This window comes from Aedes aegypti, chromosome 3 (genome assembly GCF_002204515.2).
Source record: "Aedes aegypti strain LVP_AGWG chromosome 3, AaegL5.0 Primary Assembly, whole genome shotgun sequence".
Lineage (NCBI taxonomy): Eukaryota > Metazoa > Arthropoda > Insecta > Diptera > Culicidae > Aedes > Aedes aegypti.
In genome coordinates this window covers 360,560,716-360,574,675 of record NC_035109.1, presented here as the reverse complement: position 1 = coordinate 360,574,675, position 13,960 = coordinate 360,560,716, and the positions used below count along the sequence as shown (strand labels likewise).

The window sequence follows — 13,960 nt, the reverse complement described above, 5'->3', positions numbered from 1 at the left end:
AAGCAAAACTTATTATTTTGATAATTTTTTGAACAAAATCAAACTGTGTATCAATGGTACTTAGATAAATAGCTCCTGTCATTCATGTCAAAAAATATTTTGAAAATATTTATAGCAAAACAGCCGTAAAAAGCCACTAGTGCGACTATAGGCAGGGTGTCGAGTACCTGGAAAAACCTGGAAAATCAGGGAATGTCAGGGAATTCAATTTTTAACCTGGAAAGTCAGGAAAAATCAGAGAATTTCACTTGAGGGCAGGGAAAAAATATAAATACTAGAACATCAAACGATTTGATTGTCTGCAAAATTATCGATCAGATTAAATCAGCAATACAATAGCGATTAATCATGATGTTTACATTCAACACGACAAAAAAAATGGGTTATCAATCTTTCAAAACAACAGTTCACCATTGAGAAAATGCTTTTATGCATATACTACACTTTGGGGTCGTCCATTACTTAAGTAAGACAGTTTTGGCGATTTCTGCATGAAAATAAAACATGATTTGTATGGCGCGTAAAAATTCCAAAACCCCTCTCCTACCATAATCTCTTACGTAAATAATGGGCAGCTCTTTCACTGCCTATAATTATCATCAAAATTTAAATTTTCCGAAATGGAAAGCATCAACAGTGCTCTCCGAACAAATTCTTCGAAATTGACGTTGATTGCTTTGAAAATATTTTGTTCTAAAGTTTCCTAGATCAACTCAATGCCTAATTCCTCACATTTTGTCCATAATCTTTAAAAAAAATTGATTTCATGCCAATCTTATCAAGTTTACTCGACATATGCAAGGAAAACTAGTAAAACTATGTATAGGGAAAACCCAACAAGAATTCTCGTATTTTAGTAAGGATGAATAAAAGCCGTATCTCAAAATTTAAAAAGCACATAGCTGATGCCTCAATCTATCATTTATTTGTTATTTATTTGGTGATCAATCCATCAATTTTTCAGCCCAAAACACTGTTTGGTTTTACAAATTTGTGCCCTTAGTAGTGTTTTTTTTCGGTTGAATGTTTTGGACAGTTTTACTCTTGTTATATTTGATGTAAAATTGCAGCATGAGAAACTAAATGGAAAATCTAAAATTTTGTCGAAAATACGTAATTTTTTAGATATGAGGGTATGGACAGGATTTTTCCTGATTTTTTTCAAGTTGTTTCTGAAAAAGGTTTATTCAGATAATACCGCCTTTCTTCAGGATTTTTATCAAGAGCTTTCTGATAAGTATGCCTAGTTTTTTTTTTTCTAAAAATATATCCAGAAAATTCTCCAGAAATTTTGAGAACGCTGTTCAAAATTAAGCAATTATTTTTAGGAATCCTAAACACCATTGAAAAACAGGAATTCTAGGGATATTATTTGAAAAAAAAAAAATGCTTGATTATCTATTGACAATTTGTGAGATTACTTGGAGATACTCATAGAAGAATTCTTAGAGGAGTTCATCGGAGCATTGATGAAGGTACGACAAATTCAAGAGAAACATCAGAAAACTTATTATTAGCGCATTATTCAAGCCCTAAATGCATTGCGTTAAAAATATTTAGATAAATTCCTCGGAAAGAAAAGGTAGGCATAATTCATATCAGAATCCTAAAAAAAATACCTGTAATCATTGTGAAACGTTATTAAAGGTATTCTAAGAAAAAAATGAAAACATTTTGGGAAAAAATGTATGTGATCTTGAAAAATATTTGTATAAGTATTTCAGCAGAGTCTATGAATGAAGAGTTGCGCGAAGACTGAAACCAAGTCTACCTATTGAACTGTCAAATCGTCAACCTATCGAGCAAAATAAACAAACACGTTTTGGGGCGAGAGAAGTATTGTTATCGTGACGAAATAAAAAAAAATTGCCACGGTTTAAGTTGCGGTGTGATATGATGATGTCACAAAATAATTGCTCTTTGGGGCCTATAATTTGTGAATGAACCCTCTTTTTGTTGCAAGTAATGTAACGGTAATGTAAGTAATCTCCCTCCAACCATTCTTAGGGAATTTTGGAGATCAGGAGCTTCTAGGGGAAATCTTTAAAGAGTTCATCGAGATGTATCGAAGGAATAACTCTAATAACATCTCAAAAATATCAAGAGGAATTTCTGAGAAATCTCGCGGAACATTACTAAAGGACCTATGTACAAATGAGAGATTCTCTCCTCTCTCGTTCTCTTTTGATTATAACAGTGGACCACTAAAGATTTTGGGAAGTTTTTCACTATAGATCGAAAGCCAATTTCCTTGACTAGCGTTTCATACAAAAAACGCAACACAAGAGATTAATGTGACTCAGTTATTGATGAAAGAGAAAGTAAACAAAGAGAACCTCTCAATGTTAGATAGGTCCTTTAGTAATGTTCCGCGAGAAATCTATGTGGAATTCCTTGAAGCAATTCTCCAAGAAAATTCTTTGGCAATGGCTGGAATTTTACCTGGAAAAAGAAATAGCCAAATTTTAGGATAACTTTCTTCCATTAAAAAAGGATGATGGATAATCGCAATAGAGTTGCGTCTTGTATAAAAAGTTATAATCATGACGGAGTTCAAAATTGTCGTTCATGTCTGCAATTTATGAAATTAGATCTGAGGTAGTTCACTAGCCGAGAACATCTTTGTTCATATGGATTTTCAAGTTTGAAAAATAGGTTCTCAATTGCTCAGTTTTGACATATCAACGAAAATGAACGCTCAAGGATGTTATCTGGCAGGTACATATATCTCAGCAAAGTTTAAAGCTTTTGTTCAATTTATACATACGAGCAATAACATAAACATTATGCAAATTGTCGGTATCTTCTTGTACAAATCTTACATATTTCGGTTCAAATTAATCAACTCAGTTGGGGACGGACCTGGTGTAGTGGTTAGAACACTCGCCTCTCACGCCGAGGACCTGGGATCGAATCCCATCCCCGACATAGTCACTTATGACGTAAAAAGTTATAGTGACGACTTCCTTCGGAAGGGAAGTAAAGCCGTTGGTCCTGAGATGAACTAGCCCAGGGCTAAAAATCTCGTTAATATAGATAAAAAAAAAAAATCAACTCAGTGATCTAGATTTTTTCTGGAAAACGACTGGTCAGGGTCAGGGAAAGTCAGGGAAATTAATTTTCACAATTGAGTCGACACCCTGATAGGGGACTGTCCACTAAGGGAACACTGACCCTATATAAATGCAGGTTGGACTCGATTATCCAGAGTATCATGTTTTTTTCACTCCGGATAATCGAATCACTGAAAAAAATAAAATCTGCGATAAAAGAACTTAAAAATTATCTCTTTTCGTTGTTTTATTTAAATGATGCAGTGACGTAGCCACATTTTTTTAGGAACATTAGGGGCCTTGAGAAAGCCTTCATTCCGTCACCAATGATAATGGCCTGCGGCTAGTAACCTTCGGTGCTGCTAGAGGGATGGCAATCAGCAGTACATACTTCGCGCGAAAGAATATCCGCAAACACACCTGGCGACACCCGAGTGGCGATGCCTGCTCCCAAATAGACCACGTGCTGGTTGATGGGCGACATTTCTCAGATGTCATTGATGTCAGGACCTTCCGAGGCCCTAATATCGACTTGGATCATTATCTCGTTGTAGCTAAAATTCGGGCGCGGTTATCCAGCGTCACGAGTTCCGCAACACACAGAACGCTACGCTTCAATATACAACGCTTGTCGACTGATGGGGTAGCTGCGCAGTACCGTCAGCAACTAGACGAGAAGTTGGGAAGAGTCAACGTTGCTAGATACGTCGACAGCCTGTGGGACCCTATCCACGAAGCTGTGACAACAACGGCGCGGGAAGTGATCGGCACTGGTCAACGACGAAGACGGAACGCCTGGTTCGAAGAAGAGTGCCAGAGGGTTACAGACATGAAGAATGCCGCCAGAAGCCGTATGCTTGTGGCCGGTACCCAACAGAACAGAGAGCGGTACAGGGCAGCGAGAGCCGAAGAAAAGCGAATCCACCGCAGAAAGAAAAGGCAGCACGAAGAAAGTGTGTAGCTGACGCACAAGAAAGCATGAACCAGAATGATATGCGGAGATTTTATGCAACGGTCAATGGTGCGCGGCACAATACCGTACCAGTGCCCGCCATGTGCAATGATCGAGAAGGGAATTTGCTGACCGATAAAACGGCGGTGGCTGCCAGGTGGAAAGAGCACTTTCAGCAATTGTTGAACGGTGAGAATGGAAATGTTGCGAGGAACAGGATGAACATAGATGATGACGATCAAGCTGTGGACCCACCGACCATAGGAGAGGTTAAAAAGGCTATCAGCGAGCTGAAGAACTGTAAGACTGCTGGGAAGGACGAGATCCCGGTCGAGCTTCTCAAGCACGGAAGCGAGCAGCTTTACCAGTCGATCCACCGAGTACTTCTGAAGGTATGGGAGGACGAAGAATTGCCCACCGGCTGGTTGGATGGCCTCATCCGCCCTATCTACAAGAAAGGGTCCTATAACACTTCCCCGAATACCATTACCCCGAAAACCATCTCCCCGAAAACCAGTACCCCGAAAACCATTACCCCGAATGCAACGTTACCCCGAATGACACATTACCCCGAAAACCATTACCCCGAATGGTAAATTACCCCGAAAACCAGTTCCCCTAATACGACACTTCCCCGAAAATCTGTGATGCACTTCAAGAAATTCTTCAAGGAAGCTCGCGAATTTGAGCCTGAAAGTTTTCGGCTTAGTAACTACTACTATTCCTATTAGTGATTTTTTATTCTTTCAATCATCGGCTGTTCTTTCGAGGTTGTATAATGGCAGTGTAAAAATTTTAATCAATGATTTTCTCTTCATTGAGTTATAGGCTGTTCTTTCGAATTGTACCGTTTGGGTTGAAGTTTGACAAAATTGTCTTGAGCGAAATTCAAAGTTGACAGTGACTTCAAAAACTAAATGAAAATAAGCCCCTGGATTACTTGTCTGTGTTACATCTTGTCAGTATTACAATTTCCAACAAGAGATTTGTCCTTCTTTAGTTATCGGCTATTCTTTTGGAAGTTGCACCAGCACAGTGATTGTTGGCATCATAATTATTGACGCTTTCAACAGTGATTTTTTCTTCTTTTATCATAGGCTATTCTTTAGCGATGTACTTTTGAAATAGTGGTCAGTTTAATATCAGTTAACATTTTCATCTGACATTTTTCAAACCATAGTCTAATGACATTTTAGAATATGTTGAACTCGCATTGCCTCCTGCAATATAAAAATATAATTATACATTACCAAATAATATAACGCATTTGAAAGAGGGTGGGAAAAGTCTCTAATATTAACATGTCAGCATTATCATCAGTTCGAAAAATGATTTATTGCTGTGAACACAATCATTCGCACAAAATCAAGTACATGCCTGTGAGTAAAATTTGGGTTCTCACTTGGCTCATGAAGAATAGCTGTTGATTAAAAGAATAATAAATCTTTGATAACATGAAGAACATTAATTCAAATGAAAATCAAAATTCTATGAAATAGGTATATGGGATTCATTTGTCGGATCTTCAATTTTTCGTGCCAAGAAAATTCGGAGTTATGGTCCATTCGGGGAAATGGTATTCGGGGTAACGGACTATTCGGGGTAATGGTTTTCGGGGTACTTGACCATTCGGGGTATTGACTTTCGGGGTGATGGTTTTCGGGGTAATGGTATTCGGGGAAATGTTATAGGATCGCGCATCCTGTTTAACAGACTGAGACCGCTCGAGGAGTCCTTCGTCGGCGAATACCAAGCTGGATTTCGTGAGGGCCGTTCGACAACGGACCAGATGTTTAGCTTGCGAATGATCCTAGACAAATTCCGGGAGTATAACTTGCAGACTCACCATCTGTTTATTGATTTCAAGGGGGCGTACGACTCAGTGAAAAGAAATGAGCTTTGGCAGATAACGTCTGAAAATGGTTTTCCGGCTAAACTAATTAGGCTGATACGTGCTACGCTGGATGGTTCGAAATCAAGTGTTCGGATCGCAGACGAGGTGTCAACCTCGTTCGTGACATTAGACGGATTGAAGCAGGGAGACGCACTTTCGAATTTACTGTTCAACATTGCACTTGAGGGTGCTATTAGGAGATCTGGCGTGCAAAGGTACAAGGTCGCACATGCTCCTTGGCTTTGCGGACGATATAGACCTGATTGGAATCGATCGCAGGTCAGTGGAAGAGGCCTTCGTGCCTCTGAAGAGGGAGACAGCGAGGATAGGCCTGACCATCAATTCTACCAAGACGAAGTACATGGTTGCAGGTAGAGATAGAGTCAGGCATGGTGGTGTAAGTGCTGAGGTAGTGTTTGATGGGGATGTGTTTGAAGTTGTTGAAGAATTTGTTTACCTTGGAACACTTGTGACGTGTGACAACGACGTTTCCCGCGAAGTGAAAAGACGTGTTGCGGCTGCGAATAGGGCCTTTTACGGACTACGTAACCAGCTTAGGTCCCGCAGCTTGCAAACCGAAACAAAATTCGCCCTGTATAAAACATTGATTCTTCCGGTGGCTCTCTACGGGCACGAAGCGTGGACGTTGAAAGAGTCAGACCGGAAAGCTCTCGGTGTTTTCGAGCGTAAAGTGCTGCGGACAATACTCGGTGGGAAACTCGAAAATGGTGTGTGGCGCAGACGCATGAATCACGAGTTGTATCAAGTGTACAAAGATGCGAATATTATCAATCGTGTAAAATACGGCAGACTTCAGTGGGCTGGTCACTTAGTGCGAATGTCGGAAGAAAGAATTGCGAAAATAATATTCAGCAGGGAACCAGGTAGAGGTCGGCGGCTTCGGGGAAGACCACGAATACGCTGGCTGTACGCAGTGGAAGAGGACCTGGCGACCCTAAACGTTCGGGGCAACTGGAGAAGTTTCGCCCAAGACCGACGAAGATGGAGCTCTACACTCCAAAAATTGTTCATATCCGAATCATTACAAAAAACATATAGCTTTTTTCCAAATTGTTTTTCATATAACTGCTATATACAAATACTATAGATAGAGTTCATTATGAATATCACATAACTCTCAAATACAAAGAATATAGATATTGAATTCGGAGGAATCTGAAATCATATACCAAATCATATAGATTGTATTTGTTGTATATGACATAACCCAATGGGATATCTAATGAAAAATAATGGGATATCATTCAGCGCTTGCTGCATACCTGAAATAAAATTTCAAAAATAATACATGCGCTCAAACAATCACAATATATATGTCAAGTTTTACTAATTGACGCATTTTTTAAACATGTCAATAGTATAAACCCGATATCTATTGTGACAGCTTGAGCGTATGCGCAATTCGAGTTCCAATGCAATTAAATAAATGGGTTTTCATACTTATAACAGTTTATTCGTTCTTATTCTAATTACATTTGTTAAAAGGGCCACAATTGTGCTCTACGTATACGTGCGTATACTTACGAATGTTCCGGCAAACTTCTTCCTATACAATTTCAATCACTTCATGTTTGCATGCGTTTCCCTCAACCAGCGACGTTGGTTTCACGACAAACAATCTCTAAAATATTAACACATTACTTATTAAAACATATCCTAGTTTTAACTGTAAAATAACTTACGTTACGCTCCCTCCAATTTTGGATAGTGTCGAACAGCTCGTCGTATCTAACCGACGTTGGTTCCCATTTATGACAAAACTCTTCAAATGAGTACGATACTAGCTCGTAAAGGGTGATTCCACATTCTGAAATTAGAGAATAAACATTATATTCTATGATAAAGTTAATTCCTTCGAGCTTACCTTTGAAAACTTGCAGCAATTCGTTTGGAAATCCAAGATCGACTAATAATTTCTGTTCAGCGGCCGCCATCTTGACACAGGTAAACGATTTTTTTTCAGATTTTTTCACATTGGCAAATCATATATCATGTATCTGATTTTGTAATGATCGGATAGATGATCGATATCCAATAATCTTTATATGAAATTCAAATTGCTCATATATGATCATTATTTAAATTGCATTGGATCTTCATATCATTCGCATTGGACACCAATGAAATTAATTAAATGAACATTTGGATAATTATAATCGGATTAGTTGGTTCAGTGTACACTCTGAGAAGTAATCATGTTCAAGTCATTACCAAAAACATATAGCTTTTTTCCATAATGCTTTTCACATAACTCTTATTTACAAATCGCATAGATAGAGTTCATTGTGAAAATCACATACCTTCCAAGCATAAAGACGATTGATATGGAATCCAATGGAAGTTGGTATCATAGACAAAATCATATACATTTCGTCCGAAACTAATATAGATAATAATTGATTCTATAATAAAACTGAAATGGTTTTCAAATGGCATTTACTACAAGATTATTTGAAATGAAATTTCAAAAATAAAAATACGTTCATGTACTACATTTTAAAATTATTTATTTAAGATAATATTAGAATAACCGAAAAAGATTTCTTCGTTGACATGGTTTGAGAAGGGCCAAGTACTTCTCCAGTCTTCAATTTTTTTATCATTCGGGTATTTGGATCCACTACCTGCAAAGCCATCTCACAGTAACTACTGGAAATTGAACAAAAGGGATTTTTGTTGCAGCATGGTCGGTATATAAATCTAAAACCATAAAACCATGTTAACACAATTTAAGCTCAAAACTAACTGCCGAATAAAATAACTCACCTATATCTATAGATATCGTCGAGCAGAACTTCATCAACTTCTAAGTTGTATGGAATTAGAAGCTAAATTCTTCATCGAGAAGTAAATAATGGTTCCACATTCTAAAATATGTACATAAAACTGTATAATTATTGAAAAACTGATATTTACCCGCTTACCTTTAAAAACTTGCAAGAATTCGTCGTAAATCCTTTATCTGCTAGCGAAATGAATACAGTGGCCGCCATCGTGTCACTAAATATAAACACAGATTTTTTTCACAATAGAAAATCATATACCATGTATCTGATTTTTCAATGACTTAATGGGTAAACGATGTCCAATAAGTTATATGTGAATTTCCAACGATTTCCATATAGTTATTATTTAAACCTCATTGGACCTTCATATAGTCCTTATTGGGTGTTAATGAAATCTATTAAATATGAATTCTGATGCGTGTATATGATTTTCCAGATAAATATAAACGGATTAATTGGCTCAGTGTACAATACGCCCGGCAATGCACAATGGTCGAAAAAAGTGAAGTTTGGCCAAAACTATTTTTATCGCCTTAATCGATGAAATATGTAATCTGAATATGTTCTTTGACGTTTTTGTTGTTTCAGAAGGGGTTATTCACAAATTACGTAGCTTTGAAAAAAAGATTTTTTTAAATTAAAATTGTTTTCAAACTGGACTGAAAGCACAAATTTATTTCAAATTTGATCGAGTTTGATCAAAATGTGTATGAATAGCGGTTAAATATATTTTAAATAAACTTTGTATGAAAAATATCGTAAAAATATATGTATAATATTGAATTATTCAAATAGCTCTAACTTGCAAATCAGCAAATTTCTGCAAAAAATTCAAAGGTTTTTTGTGAGATCTAAGGATGCTTTTTGATGTGCAATATTCGAAATGGCGGCGACATGACGCGACAAGAGTTGTTTTTCATGTTCAAAATCATCAAAATTACTAAAGTTTAATATTGAATAGTATTAAAACTTCAACCAAATATTTTTTTCCATCCTCATGCTCGATAAAAGTGTTGAACCATAAGCTTTCAGATAGTGGGTAACTTTGGGGAAATATTGCATTCCTAAATTATAAATTTTGTGCTTTATTTTATAGTTACATTTTTCAATTTTTTGACTTCAGCCAGTTTGCCGTCATAAAAGTCATAGAAATTAAAATTTTATTTCAATTTCAGTTAAGGATCATAATAATATAACACATGAGGTATATTTTAAAATTAAAAAAATCATGAAAATCTCAAAAAAGTTTTTGGTAGTTTTGGCCGCTCCTTTATATGGAGCCCGACCATTGTGCAATGGCGTGATGCTACGCTGTAGCCATCAAGGTATCAAGGTAGGTAGGGGCCTTGAGAAGGAAAATACATTTTTGACCGGCATACACGAAAAAACCGTACAAAAATATTCCAGATAATCGAGTCCGACCTGTAGTACCAAATCTAGTTTGACGAACTTGTACCCACTTGATTTTCTAACAGCTTTTAACATACATATAGCAGTTATTACTAAAAGTTATTTGAATCCTGGATCCAAACTCAAAAGATATCCATGCTTTTTTTGTTTATCGTAATGATCGACTGGAAGGAGCATGTGAAGAAGTTGCTATCATCATTCACAGGCTTGTAAAAAATGGTTAATTGCGAAGAATACATAGTTTCAGTGAAAAAAAAAAGTATTTCAGATAATTATCTGGTTTCAAGACGAAAAAGGCTACCTTTTAAGCATTGACTACCTGACCGAATATCAAAATGTAGTGCATCAATTTTATTTATACTTAAGCTGTTTCGCAATGAAAAATTGAAAAAAAATGGATGTACATCTGATGAACGGTTCATTATGGGGTATAGTTTTCAGGTTAATGGTTTTCTGGGAACTGTTATAAAATCAAGTTTTCCCTTGTCCATTGATTTGAAGTTCTTCATCTAATCACCAACTTGTTTTTCGGTTTTCATTTGCATAGCGTGACTACGATGAATACGGCATTCAGATTCGTGTTAAGTATCGCAACACGGAAAAACTGCAGGCACTCGATCGGCACGTGCAGTCTGGTGGCGAGCGCGCCGTTGCCATTGCCACCTACACTTTGTCCCTGCAGCACATCACGCATGTACCGTTCCGTTGCGTGGACGAAATCAACCAGGGTATGGATCCGCGCAACGAACGCAAGGTGTTCGAAATGCTGGTGGATGAAACCTGTCGCTCCGGCCAATCGCAGTACTTCTTCGTCACTCCCAAGGTAAATATGATCTGAAAATCTATTTCATTAAATATGTTCAATTTCAATTAATTTATTCCAGCTTCTGCCAAACCTAAAGCACAACGATCTGATGAGTGTATTCATAGTGCATAATGGGAAATTTATACAGGATTCTCATGTGTTCGTTTATGATCAGCTGCAAGAGTGTTAGAATTACGACACATCATAAATCATGACGAGCATTCTCACTTGGTGATTGAATTCCTACATACCCTACTAAGTCAAAGCCGTACAAATTTTTAGAATTTTACGTGTAATCTTTTAACGTTGATTTGGTTCATCCCAGAGTGCAACATTGTTTTTCATTCCGTTAGCATACTTATCTGTATTATAGACATCTCACCGTAAGAGACAAACCATTAAAACTTCCACAAAAAAATAAAATGTCTATCGCCACGACGGCATTTTAAAAATAGATCAAAAAGAAAATGTCATATCAGTACAGGTGAACTGTGAAAAAAAAATCAAACCCGATTGATACCCCAAGCCCTCAATTAACTATCGATACCGCTATCCAATATCATCAACCAAACAAGAGTGAAAATTAATTTCTCCGCTGATACGTACAGAGTTGGCTGTCACGCGCTAAAAGGCTATACCGATCACGCACTTTGCTTACGGGTGCACCGTGCGTGTTGATTGCCACATCGCGAAGAAGTGTCGCGTTGCCCTCTTGGGAACGGTTTCGCCTGGTGACAAACGCAAACCCTTCTTGGCTTACCAGGGATGAAGGATAGAGAACAGCGCCAATGCGTCAGCACTTGATATGGTGTCTTCAAATAAGGTACCGTGGGGCAAGTGGGTAATGGATTTCGCATAGGTGGGCTTCTCCAAATTCTAGAGACTTTAAATTAAAACAAATGTGGTCATGTATATTTTTTAGCTTGACTCCCACCAAATATAAGCAGTATGCTGAAATTGATTTTTATGTAAAATTAAAGAAAAAAGTACAGAAAAAGTTTTTGAAAAACGTCTCTTTTATCGATTTGAGCAATAAATTCAAAAACTAACAGTTACATTCACGATACATATTAACATTTGTTAAGGCGTTTCAATGAACAATAACATAAATAAGATGTAAAAAAAGGAACATTTTATTCTTGTTACTTGAAGTTTCTTCTGTTCAGTTATATTTGTTGAAATGATTCGACAACATTTTAACTGCAACATTTCCAATGGTAGTTCTTACATCATAGGACAGCAATTGTATTTCCGCTCTGTAGAATTTTCACCGCTCGTTATTTGTTTTTATAAAAATCGGATTTGACGTCGGATAACTCTTCGGGAGAAATCAAACGGAATCTTCCAATAAAGTATTTCGAAACTTTCTTATGTGGGTAGACTCATACTCCATTTTTTATGTTTTCAACTAGCTTTACATATTCATTCCACTAGATTTCTGTGCGTTCTCTTATATTGGAACTTTTCAATCAACGTCTTTCTTTTAATCGGCTGTCCGAAGTACACATGTTAATATCGTAATATTTGACAATCTTTTTTTCACAGAAATGCCATGCTAATAGCTTTTAATGCTTTGAGTATAGTGTTTCTTGAATTATCAGTACGTTCTGTTATTCTATGATAATTGCTACCTAAAGAGAAAACACAAATACAATCTCTAATGAGAAACTTTTCACTTGCCCCACGTGATTAGAAAAATGACGGTGTTTCAATTTAGTTATTTTTAGGTCTATGTCGAATTAATTCTAAAACTTTTTTCATTGCAGTTTAAAACTGTCAGAGGGGACAACTTAGAAGTGGTACTGGAAATTATTTTCCGACACTTTTTTACACCGAAAATATGAAAAGAAGATTGTACGCCGCCAACTTGTTACGGAGTAGTAATTGATTGGTAAACAATCTTTCGCTCTAATATGCAATAATGGTTGAACAATCTCAAAAATCTCTTACCTATCGTAATGTTCTTAATAGCCTCAAAGTTTCACGCATGTGGTAAAAACGTTAATTCACATATTCAGTAAGATATACAAATAATTTTCACTTACCCCATTTACCCACTTGCCCCGCGGTACCTTACAACTAGAGATGTACCGAATAGCACTATTCGGCTTTCGGCCGAATACCGAATAGTTGAGAAATTATTATTCGGCCAAACGAATATTCGGCCGAATAATGACTCTATATTCGGCCCAATAAAACCGTTAATTTCGGTCGAATAACACCTAGTTTTTAAATAGGGATAGCTTCCACGGTGAAGAATTGATCGGAATGATCGTTTTAAGCTTTTGAAACCGTGTGAAGAAAAAACAAAAGTCAAAAGCTCTGAGGATTTATATTTCTAAAGTAAGGGATTTGTATCTTTTTGATTGCAGTTTTGATCCATTTAACTTTTTAAGGAACTAGGTTAATACGTCGCTTTATTTCTCATCCGACTTCTGGAAGTGCTTCATATTAATTAGAGCAAATACATCGCATAGGGTCGGTGTTCCCTTAGTAGACAGTCCCCTATATTCGCACTAGTAGCTTTTCACGACCGTTTTTCTATAAATCGTTGCAAAATATTTTTTGACATGAATGTCAGGAGTTATTTATCTAAGTACCATTGATTCACAGCTCAATTTTGTTCAAGAAATGATTTTTTGCTGAAAATTCTAGCTCTCTTGCACCTATAGTACACCTAGGTACTGTTCCTATAGTAGAGAAACTTTGTTTTTTTTTTTGAATAAACATACGATTTTGATTTTTTTGTTTTGCCTACGCCGTAAAGCTATTGGAACAGGAATTAGAAATAGTCACATATGTTCCTATAGGCACAAGCGATAATAAGTGCAAAAGTTTGAATTTTCGTTGTTTCCATGTTTTTTACAAAACCAAGGTGAAACGCACTTTCAGTTTACGTAAAAATAATGCCACAATACAATCCATGCAAGATGAGTGAAATATTGAATGGCTTGTATATTGAGCAGCATCGTAATGCCGTAGAACGGAAAAATTCTCACATTTTTAAACATTTAGTATCAAACTCCATCCATGGAATCC

At 36.8% G+C, this 13,960-nt stretch overlaps 1 protein-coding gene and 1 long non-coding RNA gene across 2 annotated transcripts in view; one reads left to right on the top strand and one right to left on the bottom strand.

Annotated features, from left to right (window-relative positions):
* LOC5574080 (structural maintenance of chromosomes protein 5) overlaps positions 1-11,356 on the top strand; it is a 30,192-nt gene extending 18,836 nt beyond the window's left edge. The window contains exons 6-7 of the mRNA XM_001661101.2: positions 10,664-10,939; positions 11,001-11,356. Coding sequence (XP_001661151.2) covers positions 10,664-10,939; positions 11,001-11,111 — 387 coding nt within the window. The 3' untranslated portion in view covers positions 11,112-11,356. The remainder of the gene's footprint in view (positions 1-10,663; positions 10,940-11,000) is intronic.
* On the bottom strand, positions 7,378-7,650 carry LOC110677848. The gene is made up of 2 exons (XR_002501240.1): positions 7,603-7,650; positions 7,378-7,541 (listed from the first exon to the last, which is right to left on the bottom strand). It is a non-coding gene; the product is annotated as an uncharacterized LOC110677848 (long non-coding RNA).
* Positions 11,357-13,960: the final 2,604 nt, after the last annotated feature.